Source organism: Ascaphus truei, chromosome 2, assembly GCF_040206685.1.
Source record: "Ascaphus truei isolate aAscTru1 chromosome 2, aAscTru1.hap1, whole genome shotgun sequence".
Classification (NCBI taxonomy): Eukaryota; Metazoa; Chordata; class Amphibia; order Anura; family Ascaphidae; genus Ascaphus; species Ascaphus truei.
The window spans coordinates 117,888,070-117,906,970 of NC_134484.1; the positions used below are offsets into that span (position 1 = coordinate 117,888,070).

The 18,901-nt window shown below is 38.8% G+C and overlaps 1 protein-coding gene across 2 annotated transcripts in view; it reads right to left on the bottom strand.

Moving 5' to 3' along the window:
- The window catches only part of SNTG1 (syntrophin gamma 1), a 918,236-nt gene that overhangs the window by 444,389 nt on the left and 454,946 nt on the right, over positions 1-18,901 (bottom strand). For both annotated transcript variants that reach the window (XM_075584465.1, XM_075584466.1), the window contains one exon: positions 1,798-1,852. In XM_075584465.1, coding sequence (XP_075440580.1) covers positions 1,798-1,824 — 27 coding nt within the window. In that variant the 5' untranslated portion in view covers positions 1,825-1,852. The remainder of the gene's footprint in view (positions 1-1,797; positions 1,853-18,901) is intronic.

Sequence of the window (18,901 nt, forward strand, 5' to 3'; positions counted from 1 at the left end):
GGGGTCTAATGAAAGCACTCAAAAATAATGTTAAAATAAGAAAATGGATTTTATTAGCAACACGCAGTAATAAAAGATTAAATCATACTTAACCACATACCAAAAAAAGAACTGCTGATCAAATTTTTTTGAAATATACACATAAGTAAACCCAAAGTATATTACATATAAAGTCTGAGAGTATAAGAATACAAATCCAGGGGAAAGAAATTACCCCTAGAAGTGCAATGAAGATCGGCCGATCATCAAAAGAATATAACTCAAACAAACAAATTATTACCAAAATCAACACATAACCCAGATATAAGCAGAAGACAAAACAGAATGAAATAATACTGTGAACCAACTACCTAAATGCTATACATCCAGATGGAGACAGCTGCTACCTAGCAAACAGAATAAGCCAGGAAAAATCATATGAAGTCCAGGAAATGAATTAACAAACTTAACCAATTGTAAAAAAAAATGTAACAAAAAATCAGCGGAAAATGCAGGGGAGAAAATATGGAAAAGTTACTCCCAGAGCTAGTTGTAACAGATATAAGCAAAGGCAAACATATAATGTAGTAGTCATGAAGTTCCGTGAGGCATAATAGTGTCCTGATACGTGCTGTGTAACTGCACGTAGCATGTAAGGGAGAGGGGAAGTCCAAGATGAAAGTACATGTGAGGCAATACAGACCCCTGGCACCTCGATCCCAAAGTAAAGTACTGTAGGCAGCAAATTAAAAATTAAAAGAGAGTAAATTCCCTATATATATATATATATATATATATATATATATATCAATATGTCAATGCGTATTGCGTGATGACGCTCCCAGTTGTAATCAGCTGCAAAATGTCCCTCACTTGATCGGCCTGATTGTGCACATGCGTAATGATGTGATGACGTAATGTCAATGCGTATTGCGTGATGACGCTCCCAGGCGCGATTCATCGCACTCGGGCGACTTTCTCAAAGGGGGAATTTTAGACGATATTATATATGTATATTTATTTATATACAACTGGAGAGTTGTTTTTTATTGGACTTTTGTGAAGATACCAGGTGCCTTAAGGTTCCTCAGCGGTCCGCTGTTCGTTTACACCACAGAGTGGGATCTGGACTGTGGATTTCGGATCCAGAGTTACCTGTCTGGCGGTGATTAATATTAACAATCGGACATTTTATATCTACCCTTGCGAGTGATTTTCTTCCCCCTCCCTCCTTACACATCATTAAATGTACTTTTTTACGCTATGGGGCGTGCGGTCTCTCTTCTCCCCCCGCCCCCCCCCCATATATATATATACTGTTCTGCTGTAAACACAATTACTGTATTTATGGTCATCAAACATTCATATATTTGTCAAGTACAAATGTACCGTAGCAATCTTTATTTTACCTATGCATAATATCACCTAATATCCCTAGGCTTTAATGGCAGTGATAACATATAACACAATTACAGAAGATCCCACAATAATGCTACATCTGTTTTAACTACAGTATGTAAGTAGATTATGTTCTTTATTATTTCTGGTGCAGGTACAGTACATTATACTGGAGTGTTTGCTTCACTCTGAATTAATGTAACAGGATAGTGTAGGAGCCCAAACCTTGATCTTCATAGATCTAAAATCCTCCTTCAACTGAATTTATTATTATTTTTTCTGTAGTGGTAAATACATTTGCTTTCCTACATTAAAGGGTCTCTTCCATTAATTTCATCTCAGAACACATTAAGAATAAAAAATCCTCCCAAATGTATTAAACTATGCATAATAAACTGCATTATATATTTTTCTACTCACCTCATCACATGTAGTCTGGAAATCCATGTGCTGTGGCACGGCTAGGAATATTTGTCTTTAAAAACAAAAATAAATGTAAAAATAATCAGTTACAATGACATAATTGTATGTGTGAGAGAGTTATTAGAAAATAATATCAATATCTAGATATAAAGTATAATTCTATATCATAATTACCTAAACAGTAATGGGTGTGTTTGGCAAAAAAGTAATAATCAATTAGATTTTTTACTTGAATGAGTCATATTTACTAAATGGTTTTATGCCATTGGACCTGTAGTTCAGTTTGCAAAAATCTTTTCAATTTTGTTTTCAAGTATAACACAAGTTTTGCAAAAGATTACTTTGCTCTAGTTTTCCATTATACTGTACAATATTTTTTGCAATTTATGGTGTACTTTTTGTGATTTTTGTAATGCACAATGAGTGGCCATTGCTTGGACAAATAAAATAAAAAATAGATATTTTCACTAAGGTGTTAAAATGTCATATCTCTAGGACTTACTGTCTATGTCAATGTCAATGTCTATGTCAAAGCTGTTTTATAAAGAAAACAGATTGTTTACTTCACAAATACATTTCTAATATTGAATAAATAATGCAAATACATTTCAATAGGTTTTATTTGAAAAAAAATCGAAATAAATCTAAACTACACAAACATTTGTGTTAAATATCAACTTGACAACTACTGTAAAGTAAACACATTAAAAATAAGGCAGAATATAAAGAACATAAACATCTACTTCAAGTAAAAAATAACCAAGGGCCATAAACATACATCTGAAAAGGAACGTGATTAATGTAATAATAAATAGTAAAAAAAAAAAAACAAAGAACAAATTAAAGAATACTCTATGAGGGGACTTTATATGGGTATGATGTACCACTATGCCAATCAATGAGTAGAGGGTTGTTATAGTGGGCCCGGTGGGTGGTTAGGCCTCCTGGGTGGGTAGCGGGGGAGGGTGGGTTAACTCTTTAATTACTATAGCTGTTATTAACTGCTAAAGTGATTAAGAGCTTAGGGACCATTAGATTGTATTTTTTCTTGTATTTTTTCTGACAACAGAGGACATGGACCTGGAGTATGCTGATGAGGATGCCCTTCATGATGGCAGTGGTAAGTAGAAAGTTGTATTTACTTTATTTATGCTGGCTGGCTAATATTTAATTTTATAATGGGCAAATGAGCTTTTATCCATATCTGGATAATAGTTATTTTGCCCATTACAGTACTGTATGTGTCTGGGGGGGGGGTGGAGGAGGGTGTATTTATTTCAATGTATTGCAAATAAAAATGTGGCCACAGGATTGGTACAGATAGCTAGCAGGGACCCGCGGAGAACACCCGAGGGCTCCCAGACACATATGGGGACAACCTGAGGACCCCCCCTGCATGAACAACCCAGTGGCCCACAGACACCTGCAGAGACCACCTGAGGGGCCCCAGACACCTGTGGCCTCTGGTATCAATCATTTGGGGGTAGAGGAGTTGGGTATTAGTGTTGTTGTGATTTTAATGTTTATTGTGGTTTGCAGCTGTTTTAATATAAAGTTTAATGCTACTGTATGAGCAGGGTGTCTCCGTAGCAGAACCGCATTGATTTGAGGTCCGGGGACACCCTGCATCCTGAGATACAGACCCCATTATGGGGTGCCGGTATCTCTTATGCATTTAAATGTCTCGCGTCACGTGACCGTGGGAATAAAATGCATAGGAAATAACAGAACCCCATTACAGGGCCTGTATCTCAGGAAGCAGGGTGTCCCCGGACCTGAAATCAATGCGGTTCTGCTCCGGAGACCCCCCGCTCATCTACACAAGTAACACAATTTATATTAAACATTAATTTCGTGCAACAATTTTGCTGAGAGAGGCAGCTATCTCTGAGCAGCTCTCTCTACAGCAGAAAGAAATCGCCAGGTAAGCTCTTTTTAGAGAGACGATCTTCACGTTGCAGGCTACTCACCCGTTTTGGGAATTTTGCTATCACAGGTAATCGAGGCTTTCTGAATACCGTGATAGCAACACTAAAAAAAAATGATAATTTAAATGGCCCGGCGATTTTTTTTATGAAGGCTTATAGAATAGGCCCCTTTATGTGTTGTTGTCTGGCTGCGGGAAGAATTTTATTTTACTGTAACTTAAATTTAGATTCTGTATATGTCTGTCAGATCCTTGTGGATCACGCCTGAGATACAATACCTATGAGATTAGCTGGTTAGCTACACATGTGAGCAGTGAACAGCTCAAATGTATGATGTGACAGAGATGCTACCTAATAGCTGGTTCAGCTCACACTTCTAAAGCTCATGCCCAGGTCTAGTAGAGGTTGGGGGTTCTAATTCTTTTGGGCTTTAAACCAGTACCCCATTCCAATCATTAGGTTCCTTTCTAGGTCAACTCAGTATAGTTCTCATGGAAGTCCTTTTAGGACATGTGAGGTTAGAATCATTTAAATATACTTTGCATAGCATTATCATACATGTATCTCCTTGTGTAACTCAAGGGTGCTCCTTTATGAGCACAAATTGTCTCTACCTACTGTAAGTTATTTGAAGGGAGGTTTGAGGGGATAAACAGTACATAAAACTGAAGACAATATTACATGGAATTTGTCCTCATCTTTCTCCAATTATGAATCAATTCTGCAGATTTATAAACTGCGGAATATATTTGCGCTGTTAGAAAAAAAAAATCAAAACTGCCATTATATCCCGTGGATTAAAGGAACTGGCCAATCCAGGGCATATTTGAAATTCAGCAAAAATGTTACCCATTACTAATTAAAACACAAATTCTCAGCCATATTATGAACCATAGCTCAAATCTATCCATAAACCTAACAGCAACCCCAGTATTACTGGAAAAAATAAATATACTGTAAATAATACTTAATATCATGAACCAGAGAAGTACATCCAGGAGGCCATCACTATAAGATATATTTGTATTTGTTCTCTAGGCATTTTTGGTAGTATGATATGGCCACAGGCAAGTTCATGGCTATTAAAAATATTGTCATACATTATTTTGTTTCATCATGGGCTCAAGTTATATCATTCATATGTAAATACAATACTAGACACAACAACAATGATTAAAGTATATGCAAAATATCTAAAGTAGTACCAGAGCAGGCCCCATAAGCAAATGTAGTTATTTTATATACATATAAATATATATATATATATATATATATATATATATATATATATATATATATATATATATATTAAGAAGACATATTTGATATTTTTATAAAGCAATACTTTAAATGAAAACATTAACCAATCATTTATTTGTGTTGTAGCTAATGTAGTACATCAGAAAGAGATATAAATATATACTTTTGTTAATATCAGTTGACATACATAAAACATTAATTTATTTAAATATGTTTTATCTGTGTTGTTATGTAATTTAAACTTATTGTTACAAAACCATTCAATATTTACAGATGCTAGAGTATTTACAAATATGAGAGTATTCAACCCCATTCTCTGAAGCTGTAGGATATTGTGTACATTTTGATTTTAATTATATCTTATATTCAGTTCTGCAATACTCCAAATGCTGTTCTCTTGACTAAATTTGTCCACAAAGTCCATATTAGGATTTAATTATGGGTTGTGATGTTGGATTTTTGAGACTACAATAACTACACAAGCTTTAAATATCAAAGAATAAATGAAACATATTTTTCTGCTACCATTTATTAAATACGTTCTGCAAAAAAGAAAGTTTTTAAGACAAACATGATGCTACATGAGGCTCGTGATTCCTTTTAGTTGACCAAAATTAGATGACGTTATAATGTACAGAGCTTTTGAAAACTTGTATATTTCTTCTTCAATTTAAATGGTATGAGAAACATATGAGATTACAAAAGCTCTGTACACTATAATTTAATCAATCAAGAATTATAATATTGATCCACTGAAAGGTAACACAAGGTACAGTGATGCTGCATTACCACATAACAATTATGACTACTAGAATTTTAAACTACAAAAGAAACATGCACACTTTTAGTAAGTGTACCAACAATTGTATATTTTGGCAATTTAGCATTTATAACCATTAATATGTCCCACTCTCATCAAAATAATCAACGACCTTCAAAATGTTATCCCCAGAGCTAGTGTTGTGTCTAAAATTCTATTTCTGTCCTTAGATTCTTGTGACCCAAGTGCATGATTTTGCACTTGTCGGCATTTAAAAACACTTAACCGTTCTTCTAATCTATCTAAACCTTTAATAATTTTGATTATCAAAGTGCAAAGTATAGACTGTGAACTTTCAGACAAACTTTTGAACCACTCTTCTGCCCCTCCCTACATCTCAGCCCTAATTTCTCGCTATGCACCATCCCGACTCTTGCGTTCATCTCAAGGATGTCTTCTTTCTACCCCCTTTGTATCTAAAGCTCTCTCCTGCCTTAAAACTTTCTCAATTTCTGCCCCGCACCTCTGGAATGCCCTTCCCCTCAATACTCGACAAGCACCCTCTCTATCCACCTTTAAGACCCATCTTAAGACACATTTGCTTAAAGAAGCATATGAATAGCACTGGATAATCCTGGACACATGATACATAAAGCTTGGCCCCCTGCATACGCACTTACTAGAATTCCCTCCTACTGTCTCTATATGTTCCCCTATCTACCAATTAGATTGTAAGCTCCTTGGAGCAAGGACTCCTCTTCCTTAATGTTACTTTTATGTCTGAAGCCCTTATTCCCATGACCTGTTATTTAGAATGTTTGTTATTTATATGATTACAACATGTATTACTACTGTGAAGCGCTATGTACAGTACATTTATGGCGCTATATAAATAAAGACATACAATACAATACATACAACCACATGAAAGCATGCAATTTTGCCTATTGATTGGTATTGAGGTATTTTTAAATAGCCCTGCTATGCTAATTTTAGCAATTTAAATATATTTGGCATATCCAAATTAGCAAATATACTAGGTATCTCAGGTGTGTTCCTTTTTGAACACAGGTTTCTCTCCACATGGTGTATAAAGGTATGTTTGAGGTGGTATATGAGCAAGTTGGGATTATAGCAAAGATGAATCGAAGTGAACCACAGTATATGGATATTGGATGGAATTACATACTTTTGTGTGTTTTTTTTGTTTTTTGTTTTTTAAATCTTCAATCAGAATTTTGAAGTTTGTGGAGAAAGTGTGTGGGAAATTTGTGCACTGAACATTGACACATTAGTCTATCTCTATTAATGAGTTATGTCCTGGGCTATGATAATGTCCGGGGTATGAGTCGTCCCCATTGACTTGTCAACTTTCCGTTTTGAAAGATACATTAAAAACACAATCCTTTGTAAATAGACTTGTATCTTCCTCATTTCTTCCTACTGTGTATTCTTGTCCCCTACGGTAATTTTGGTCTTCCACTTTTACTCTGAAGACTGAACAAAACTAAGCATTAAGGTTGCCCGTTATACTGCACCTTTGTCTCCCTCAAGATGTTTTCTTTAATCTTACTATTTGTTTTGTTTTTCCTCTTCACTTTTATAACTAAACAAGGTTTTTTCCACTTCTTTATTGACTGGTCTATTTTCTCTTCTAATGGATATTTGCACTGACTACTTGCCTAGCCATCTTCTGCCACACCTGATATAGTTCCCTATTTTGCTTCTTACACATTTGATGTTTATTTTGTAAATGCTGTGGTTTTTTAACCTTTGCAGCACTTGCCACATCCTTTGAAACCCATTTTGACTTTTTTACTTGTGCTTTTAGTAACCTGCCTCACACATGTAAAAAGCAGCAAGTGGAGGCAAGCAGAGCACTACCATATGGAAAAAATAAGGATCCAGAGGGGGCTCAAATAAATAAAAATAGAAAAATATTTATTGGATCATACACTGTCATGGGGGACTGACCAGTAGAACAATTTTATATTTTGGGGTACGAGATTGAGCACACATGTCGAGCAAAATAAATTGTCATTTATTTCCTTACTAGACAGACACACGACAATCTCAGAATACACTTAATAAAAACACTTATTGAAGAGAGAAATGGGATAGAATGTCCAGAAAGGTGCAAGGCACCAGAATATTGGCCTTTAAAGTGCAATCCTTTTGCAAGGGTGCCAATTGCCAATACTTCTGTGGATAATGCAAAGTTATTTCCGGTCCGTTGGGATCTGATAGATAACCCCCAGCACTAACGGAGTCATGACGCAGAGTTATGTCCTTGGTTCCGATGTGATAATACTCTTTGTGTTCCAGGGTCGTTGTTGCTGCTCTTATTCGCTGTTAGAAGCGTGATGGAAGTCCGCTCACATTGTTGAATGATAAACGAAAGACAACGGGGATAGCTCTGGGAGCACGTATATAGGGTTTTAGAACCTATCTCCAACATACCCACCCAATCCCTCTCGTGGGAATTTTCCCATTCACCAATCCCCAATTTACCCACAGTTGGCAGAGTGGGCACTATAGGGATTTCCGGCTAATACAGCGCCTGTGCGACATTGCTACCTTGACTGCTTAGCATATGTGTACTCCCCTTTCTACCTGGCGTCTCCCAGGCTGGGAGGGGGACTCAGGGTGTGAGCTAGCCCAGATGGCTAACAGGATCTCCTATTCAGAAGGCATCCTGGCTAATTCACACATCCTGACTCTGGGGCTTTCATATGCAACACTTCCCTAGACTCACAGGCACTGCCTCAGCGTGGGGGTCTATGAAGCCTGCATAGGAAAGTGACCCAGCTTATAGGTGTTAAAACATTTGTTCCCTGGGTGCATTTCAATGACAGTAGAAAAAACTTCATCGTGCCTGTATATTTAAAACTGCAGCAAAAATACACTTTATTAAAAATACATGTTTCCCTTGTCCTACAATTATATTTTTAATATGTGTGTGCTTGGGGTGTTACACTGGGACTGCACACCAAATGTCAAATTTCTGGCCCTTTTCCTTCCCGAGGTATGGCTTCTTCTTGAACTGGCAAAGCTGGGCTATGGGCTTCTCACGTCAATTGACTTGCAGTTACGGAGTTCCCACATCAATTGACCGAGTCCCCACACCAATTGCTAGTTGCCTTTCAAGTTACGCCATTAACTGGGACGGAGATACATTGTATCCGAGAAACACTTGAGCTGGGAAACCGCAGCCCTTTGATTCAATTGACTCTGCGGTTACGGCTTCCAGTCTCAGTAATTGATACCTATACCTTGCAATGGAAAAAAGAGACCGCGCCACACTTATCCACTTAACTTGTAGCTTAGCGCTCGCAGCGGCATCTTGTGTCCAAAGCCAGTAATGTCAGTGTACTATGTTATACACTATGACAGGCATATACAATCCTGCAAAATGGGGACAATAAGGGACAGAGGTAAAAATAATACATGTACGGTGCATATATAATTAACCCCTTCATCCCCAATACGAAATAGGGGTAACCAGCCAAGCATACTGCCTTTATTAATGCGCTGATTACCCACAATTTTGTTACATACACAACCCCACGAAGAGGTTAAGTGTGCACTTTATTTGTGAGCCCCCTCTGGATCCTTATGTTTCCCATATGGTACTGTTCTGCTTGCCTCCACTTGCTGCTTTGCTACTCTCCTATCCAGCAGACTTCAGCACACCACAGGACCTTTCCAGCAGATTCCAAGGACTGACAGGACTGATTCAAGATTCACCAAGGGAGCTCTTTCAACCTGTCTATGCTTTGGATTATGTCATATACTGGACATTGAAGTTTCACATGGGGAGATGTTTATTGTGCCATCAAGGCTATCTGTGTTTACTGCCATTGGCAACACTAGGCACTCTTCTCCCTTACTTATATAAATCATCATCTGTTCCTTGGTGATTTTGGGAAGCAGGTCCTCAACCTTAAATTAATTGCCTTATGGCTTATATGGACACAGTGGCTGTCTGAGCACCAGACTCACACTTGCACATGTAATAAGCCTGTTGAGTTTGTCCCACTGCTCTTGCTCTCCACTCAAAAACACCCATGCTTTAAAAAATATCTTAAATATTTTCCCATGTCTGAAACGTTAGACTACCTAAAATCTAAAACCTTTGTTTGTATGGGATGACTCAGCCTCTTTATACTAAAATCACACTGAAACGTTTTCATCAATGGTTGTAATTATACAGCATACTGTATACAATTGTAGTAAAGATCATATTAATTAAACCCCTTCATAAGCCTCACATTACAGTGCTCTGCCATTCTGACATCTTACTTTTGATCTCAGAAATTGAGAAGCCATTGATGCTGCACAGCAGGATTACCAAAGAATATACATTATTAGAAAGGATAGACAACACACAGTTCTCATGTTACTTAAATCCTCTGTACTTTAAAGATTTCAATTAATAAATGTCTGAAGTGTCAAATAATTGTAAAAAGAATTTTGCATAAGTGAAGGGATTAGCTCTGTCGATAAAGCTAACATTTATTTCACTCGACTGGCACATTTTCAATAGTTAGGTTACATGAAAGCAATCAATTTTTGTCTTTTAATCATAACAGTTTTAATTAAATACATGTACAAATTATTTTCAGTGTTCTGAAAGATATATTTAATATGAATGTGCCCTTGGTTTACCTATGACTCATAAGTTGTGAAAATACTGGTACAGTATGTTCTCTATCATCATCTCAAAGATAAACTAACTAGCAGTGGCTATTACAGATGTAGAAAAAGATATTACTCCTGCTGCTGTGCTGATCCTTCATGACAAAATATTCACCATTTTCTGCAAAAAACGTTGGTAAGAAAAACTTATATATCGTGATCTTGCATATCAGGGTCATGTGACCCCTGCAATTGTTGGGGAAGAACTGTGCCTTTTTAATTTTGCGAACTTATGCAAACATTTCACACATCAATATTCATGACCTCATCAACTCCTTTGGCTTTAGGTAATGTTACACATCTATGCAGATAATACAGACATATCAATCTACCCCCAGTGGCAGATTTTCTATTAGGCGCGGGCCTAGAGTGGCAACATTTTGGGGCAGCAAAAATGTCCGCCCTCATATACTTTTTCCGAGCACTCAGGCCTATTGGGACTGATGGGAAGAACTTACTATCGTGTTGACGAGTATTCTAAAACAAATCTGGGGCAATCACCAACAAGACCCAGGTACATCCTGGGTACATGCTGGGTACATGCTGGGTACATGCTGCAACATTTCTGTAACGGATCGGGGGACTCGCGCCTCTCAGCGTGTCCCCGTCACCTCAGGCCCCACTGCGACTAGTTGCCCCGGTTCTCCGCTTCCTCACTCTCTCTCCTCCTCCACACCGAGCCATTCCTCCGCGGCACGGGCCACACGCCCAGGCACACGATCGGGGCGCGCGCACGGCAGCCTCACAGAAGGCCACGCTCCCGATCGCTTGTGACGGATCGATGGACACACGCCCCTCGGCGTGCCTCCGTCACCCCAGCCCCTACTGCACCCAGCTCCATCGCTCCTCCTTCCCCTCTGCCTCTCACCTCTTCCATGCCGAGTCCTTCCTCCGCGACACAGGCCGCACGCCCAGGCACACGGTCGGGGCACGCACATAACAGCCTTACAGAAGACGCGCGCACCCGATCAAGTTATCGGCCATCTCCATCTACTGGCTCCACCCCCCGTCGGCTGCAGGCGATTGCTCTGGATTACATCCCTGTCTCCTCCCTGCTCACACGGACCTATCTCTGCAAATACCCAGACAAACCTCTGCTCCACCCCTCACTCCTATTGGCCCTCCTTCCTTTATAACCCCACTCTGTCCTTGCTCTGCATAGCTTCTCTGTAGCTCCTGTGTGTGCAGTCTCTATGCCTAGCTCTCTTGTCTGTTTCAGCTCTGATTCCTGTCCCTGCCCCTGTTTGGATTCCTTTGGTTTGATCTTGGCTCTGTTTGACTACATGTACCTCGCTACCCCTGGACTCTGCTTTGGATCTCACTACGCTGCTCTCTCCTGCCCCTGAACTCTGTCTCTTGGACTTTAACCCTCCGACCTCTGGCACCCCGGACTCAGCAAGTATACGTTAACCCTTTCTCATCAGGCCCGGCAACGCAATTTACCACACTCCGGCACGCCCTCACTGATGTGGGTGCGTGTTATACCCTTACCCACCTCAGTACTGGGGACTGGCCAGGTCTGCAGGCATACAGGCGTTACAATTTCCCTGACATTTCTGCAGACAGGCTAATGGCCCATCGGATTAACAGCGGGGGTCCCTGGCAGTCCCATTCAAACTGAATGGGACTGCCAGGGACCCCTGCTGTGTTAATCCGATGGGCCTTTAGTCTCTGCAGAAATGTCACTGAAATGTTTGTAGTATGTACCCAGCATGTACCTGGATCTTGTTGGTGATAGCCCCAGATTTTCCAAGGCAAGTTTAAGGCAAGTTTTAGAATACTCGTCGGCGCATCTGTAACTGTTGTGGCCCCCTCCTTACCTGCCGCTCTCCTTCTCCTTCCGAACCACAGCATCAAATGACGCTGCAGACGTCACCAACGTGACAACACACTCTTAGTGATAGGGTTCAAAATATATTTTCAGACAACGTTGGAAACTTTGAGGATGATCAGACCAATCCAGGTATTTTCAGACAATCATTATTGTTTTTGTACAAGAACAGTTTGTTTATAATTAAAGCTAATTTGGGTACATAGATGGGGTTGGTTCAGAGATTCCTTAGAACCACTAAGGTTGGTGCTTTTACATGTTTGTTCTGCTCCGACTATCATAGTGTGAAGAGAATTCTACACTTGCATTTTGGATTATATCATTATAAAATCCACCAGTTGCTTGCTAAATCCGCTGATTGGATTGGTAAAATCCTCTAATGGATTGCGGAATTCGTAGATTAAATTGGTCAAATCTTCCAACGGATTTTGTGGAATCCATGGATTATATTGTTTAAATTCACCAGCGGATTGTATCCATTGGCAGTTTTGGATTAATCCGCACAGATTGAAACTGGAACAATCCGTTGACGGTTTTTACACAGTGGGAACAGATTTTGAAAGGAAAACTCCGAAAATTCTGCTAAACGGATTTTGACAGTTTCGCCCATCTCTACCAATGTTTGCTTTTTAAATAGAGTTTATGTATAACCTGTCTGTTCAAATCACTTAGTCATTTCTCCCAATGCAGTCTCTTTCTGCACGTTATCACTGACAATTCGATCCAATTGCAAAAATTGGCTTTACGGTAGATTCTCCTTCATATGTGAAGTATGGAAACTTTCAAACTGTAAAATATCATTTGTATTTGTAATTTTAGCATATAATTCTGTTACCAATATATTCCTTAATGTATACATTCTAGAGTCCAGATAGTTAATCCCTCGGCAAAAAGTTCTCCCTTCTATACATCTTAGTTACACATTGTAATGATTTTAATTTTCATCAATATAAATGAAGGAGGAGGTATATAAGATCCACCAATACTTCGGACATATCACTGAGGAAGCAAGCAGAAGACTCACAAAATGGTGTTGGATAGTGCTGCTGTCTTGTCACAAAACCTCCCTTTTAGTGTGATATCAACTGCTTTCAACTCTGCACCTGTCATCGCTCCCCACGGGAAACCAAGAGGAGGAGAACGCTACGTGCAGTATGCAGAGTTTTCAACAAGGAAAGAGAAGGGGAATATGTTACAATAGACCAGAGATAAGAGATGCTTTGTTTCTAAATAAAATCTGTGAGTGCATAGATTTTACTTTCCTTCTATTTAAACAAATGCTTTTATACTGCACCATTGGAAGCTTTTGCCCTCTATTCTATGGATATATAAAAAAAAGTAATGCAGAATATTTTTGTCAATTTGATAAATGCATGATAACATCCTCATTGCGTCGCAGTTTCCTCCATGAATGCCAAAAATGTACATAAAAATGATGTGCATCATTTTGGGCCATAGGGTAATGTAACAGAAATAATTACGTAACCTTTGGGAGAAAACTCTTATGATGCCTGAGGCTACCAATGCATTGCAAAGAAATGCTTGCAGGCAGTAGCATACCACATGTAAGATGGTCATGTAGTAATGCAACCGATCATATTATTTGATTGACAACATTTACCACTCCTACATATAATATCAGACAGTGGTGGGATGTTTTTTCCCCCTTGTAATGTTATATGCAGTACAAAGGCGGTAAATACATGGTAAATCAACCATTATGATTGATTGTTTTACCATTTTATCAACTTACACATTATATGTGATAGCGACAGGCCCAATAGATGGGCTCATAACATTTCAGTCAATGGAGGCAACATGACGTGTCAGAAATAGTTCCATAGAATGAAGTAGTTGGATTACGCTTAAAAATTGCAACGCATCAACGCTGAGGATAGCTCTTTGAGGGGTAAGAATTGCTCTGGATTGAAGAAGAGTATCAAACTGCAGGGTTTTTGTTTTGTCACTTTTTTAAATGCATATTTTTTTAATTGCGTCATTAAGAGTCAAAAAAAGGATTATTTATTTCTGACCGTGTCATTTTTTTTATTTATTTTTTAATTTTGTGTGATTAGGCATCACTGCTAAATATAATATTATATATAAACTGGTCAAGTAACAAATGAGCAGTGACAAAATTTAATAGTTCTTCTTATCTCAGCTACAGCTATAAGACAAGTGTTTATTTAATTTGAATGGACAAATATTAATGTGGTTCAGCTTTCAGTATTTAGGTTTATTTCAGAACAAGGGGGGTTTAGGGTGCACGTCTGAAATATTCTCTATTAAAGTTTATCATATTGGTTTAACTCATCACAATCATCACATAAACTTTTCAAAATAATAAGTAAATATATAGAATTTACATATCTAAATATCAAAAATAAATATAAAAGCCATGTATGAAAAATAGGCAAATATTTCTAGGTCATGTTGATGGTATAGCTAGCAGACAGCATGCATGTTTTCAGTGTGACAAATGTCATCAGAGAGAACAGAGAAGACGAGCTGAAAAAAAATGACAAATATGTTTACTCAGGGTCTGACTCAAAAGCACAAAGTGACATGATATCCCAGCAGATGTTCTGTAAACTGAATGTCACAGATGTCATTCTCAATGTTATCATAGGATATTAGTTGTTTGTAACCTAAATCCAAATTTGATTCTAAAAAGTCAAAAGATTGATAAATGGTTCTTGTCACTGATTTACTGTAGTTACTGAAAGCACTGCTAAAATCGTTGAAAACCATCCAGTTTTGCTAGCTTCCCAGGCCAAACAGTTGAAAGGTATATAAGAAAAATTGCACTGATGCCCTGTGTATAAAAGCCGAAAATACTTTTATTGTTATGGATAAGTAAATTAAAAGTTCATCCACATTTGAGTCCAGATGATGATTCTCCTTAATATTAGTGTGCAAGATAAAGTGCAGACATCTGTTGAAGTGAAAAAGAAAAGACATCTAACAAAAAACTTTAGCTGTACAGCTGTTAAACAGAGAAATGTATTAAAGAATGATAGTGTTTATAATACAAAAGGCCTGAGTAGTGCTCACTCTCAAAACAATATGGCTAAGTTACACACATTTTTAGAATGTTTGGAGAAGAAACAGCAAATTGTGTCTGCTTGTATAATTATTGGGAAATAAATGTCATGATGAATAGCTACTCAATGTGGAAAGCATTTTGTGAATTTCAAATAGATGTAATCAGTAACAATAATTAAACTTGACTTCAGGCATGCATCTGAGGATTTTATTATCCATAGTGCTTAATAACCCACTCACTTTTGAGAAATTTACTATTTACTTGTCTGCACTGTATTTCAAATTTTGTATGAGGCTATAATGAGCTGGTGCATAGGGACCGGCATTTATCTGTTGGAAAACTGCCCAGATAATGTCCGTAACCTGTGTCATCATCCACATGACAGACAGAATATGGAGAAACATTCAACCTGTTTTCTCTTTATGTAGAAATTGAGATACTGTAGCAATTTTTGTAACCAAAAAATTAGGTATTCTTGCTACTAAATACAATAACTAATATTCCATCATCACAACTAAACATTACTGACTGTCTGCTTATAATGTCATCACTAAGAAATGGGGAGAGATGTATCCTCATCACAAGTTACATTTATATACAGGAAAAAAATATAAAGGTCAACAAATTAAAGCACAACGAAGTGAGTATTTTTAGAACTTTTCATTCGTTGTAATAAGATAATAATGTAGCAAATGCATCATATAATAATCCAAGAAGTAAGTCAATTAACTCATATTGAAGTGTTAACATTACATTTGGTCAATTAATTATCTACTGATTGATTAGATTGATATTCCTCTTAGTATACAGAAAGAATTTAATTGGGCTTGATGGGTACGAGCAGTTTACAATTATAAAAAGAAAGTGACTGATGTGTTTGTATTTATTCCTAGGGGTTATACTGTAGTAGCTTTGATTTTATCATTGTAAAATTGAACGTGTTGGCATGTTACAAGCTCACGGTATGACATTTTTTGGAAAACGCTATTCAGTAAGGAAAATTGCATTTAAATATCGTTTGTTAAAAAAAATGACATACTGCATGAGTTAGTAGTTGCTTTACAAGCGAAATACCCGTAGCTCACGATTTCACTAAATCAATCTGAAAGAGCTGTGTCGAGAGAGCAAAGAGAAACTGCATCTCCCTACACATTTCTTACAGGCGATCGTGTTGCATTTATTTTAATTTTAATAACATATGATTGAAGCAGGGGGGATTCGGAGCAGAACCGAATGACTTTCAAGTCCAGGGACTTGGACATTTAAACTTGCAGGAGATACCGGCACCCCATACTGGGGCATATATCTCGGGAAGCAGGGGGTCCCCAGACTTGAAAGTCATGCAGTTCAGGTCCGGAGACCCCCTGCTTCAATCTTATCTTAGTCAAATGTAAATAAAAGCAGAGCTAATAGTAATGAAGCCAGACAGACACCCTATAGGAAATAAAAGTTGTGCTACCCCTGCCAGGATGAAGGCAGTGCCCATTGGTTGTCATTGTTGCTAACTGTGCTTGAATTGAGGACATAGATAACCACAGATAACCACAGTGACAATCAATGGATTAAGTGGCTAGTTTTTTTCTTTTTTAAAGTATTGTATATGGTATTTTATTGTAATGTGCTGTATTGTATATTTGAATGGGCAAGAGCAATTTGGCTAATAGGGCTTTTAGCCATTCCTGTGTGATTGTAGTGGAGCGGTGGGGGTTGATGGTAGAGAGGGTGAATGAAGTGTGCAGTTGGTCCAGGGTGGGTGGTTAGGCCTCACAAGTGGGTAGTGAGAGGGGTTGTAGTGGTTACAACCCTCCTGGAAGACCTAACCACCCACCCATGGGCAACTAGAATCTTCACTCACCTCCTTCACCACCAACAAAGTGGGTACTGCTTTTTAACCCCTTAATTAACTTAGCATTTAACCACTAAGGTAACAAAGCTTGGCTGTAAATGTATTTTTATTACATAGAATTGAAGTAGGGAGTCTCTGGAGCTTTAATTTAATGCGTGTCAGCTTCGGAGACTCATGAATATTTTTTGTAGCCCCGGTATGATTAGGGGCAATATTTCTTTCCTCCTCCTGGCATAATCCCTGTTAAGGGCAGGTTGCCAGGAGTTATCATGGGTTTTCCCCACTTTAAGCACTTGCCCTGAATGGTGGAGGTAGGTCATCTGACCCTGTGTCCAATCAAGAGACACAGGGTTGGGGCTTGCTGATATCATAAAGAGCAGTGCATTTCCTATTTAGTGTGAGTCAGAGTGGAGAGTGAGTTAGTTAGAGAGAGGAGGAGAGAGAGCTGCCTATGTGTAGAGCTGATATAGTGAGCTATAGGTGGATAAATACCTCTTACCCTGCATAGGGGGTAAGGGAAAAGCTATCCCCACTCTGGATGGCCCTTGGGTCCAGAGTGGAGGCAGGGGCCATCACAAAGGAGAAAAGCTAGTGGACATTGTATATCAACTGTACCTGTCTGCTGCTGCTGGAGACTGAATAAAGGAGTCTGCTGTTTAAAGAGAACCTTGTGTGAGACTGGAATCTCTCATCCCCGGGAGGGGGATTTCTGTGGTAGGGATTCCACCCCGCATCCCTGGGGCTTACTACAGATGGAGGCACTGCACCATTGAAGGAGAACGAAGGCATCCACCCCAGTAACCTGTCCTGTTGTTCCCCCATGTCACCGCGGGAGACTCAGGCCCTCCTGTTGCCAGCAGGTATGCACCACACAGAGACATGTAGCCAGATCAATGAACACCTTAGGGGGCCCGATCTGCGATTAGGTGGGGGTCCATGGGTTACATTTTGTTTCAGTGTTTTTTTACCTACTGCTTGGTTTATTTTTACAAGAGTGATAACGCTTCTAAAAAAAGTCATTTATAGTTTTTGACATGTTATCACAACTTTCTGTTGTTCTTTACACTTTGTTTCTGACAACAAGTACTAGAAATACAACAAACTAGTATTAACCCTTTCAGTTCTGAGGGTCCTATTTGTAAATAGGAGAGAGTTAGCTGAGCACATACTGTAGCGACACATCTTATTCTAACATTTGCCCGTAATTGACCGGGGCTTTACTCCGGCTGGCGCTGAACTAGACCGCGCCAGCCGCATTTCCTCCGTGCACTCCCCTCCACTCGCGCGCATTTTTCTGTCCCTTCCCGACCCCCTGGCTGCTCCTGCTGTGCCCCTTCTGCTTCCCCTTAACCCCGCTTACCTCACTTCAACTTCAGGGGATGTCGGGGAAGCCGGGGAAGCCGGGCGCGCCACGTGACAGTGATGTCACAGTGACGCGTGGACATGCCGCGTCACCACGCGGCCCGCACGCATACTGCCGTGGCGGCAGTGTTAGAATAAGATGTGTCGCCACTGTAATGTAGTATCTTGAAGTATGTAGATATATCTGTACTGTTCTTCTGTCAAAACCTTTTATCTCGCTTAGTAAAGGAAGTAAAGATAGAAAATACAATAAAGTTAATGCTTGGTAAATATCTGACACTAACTATTGTTCTAACATTTTTACTTAGAGGGCCCCTCACTTGGTCCATATCAATATATTTCAGTAGAAAAATTACAGCAAATATAGGGC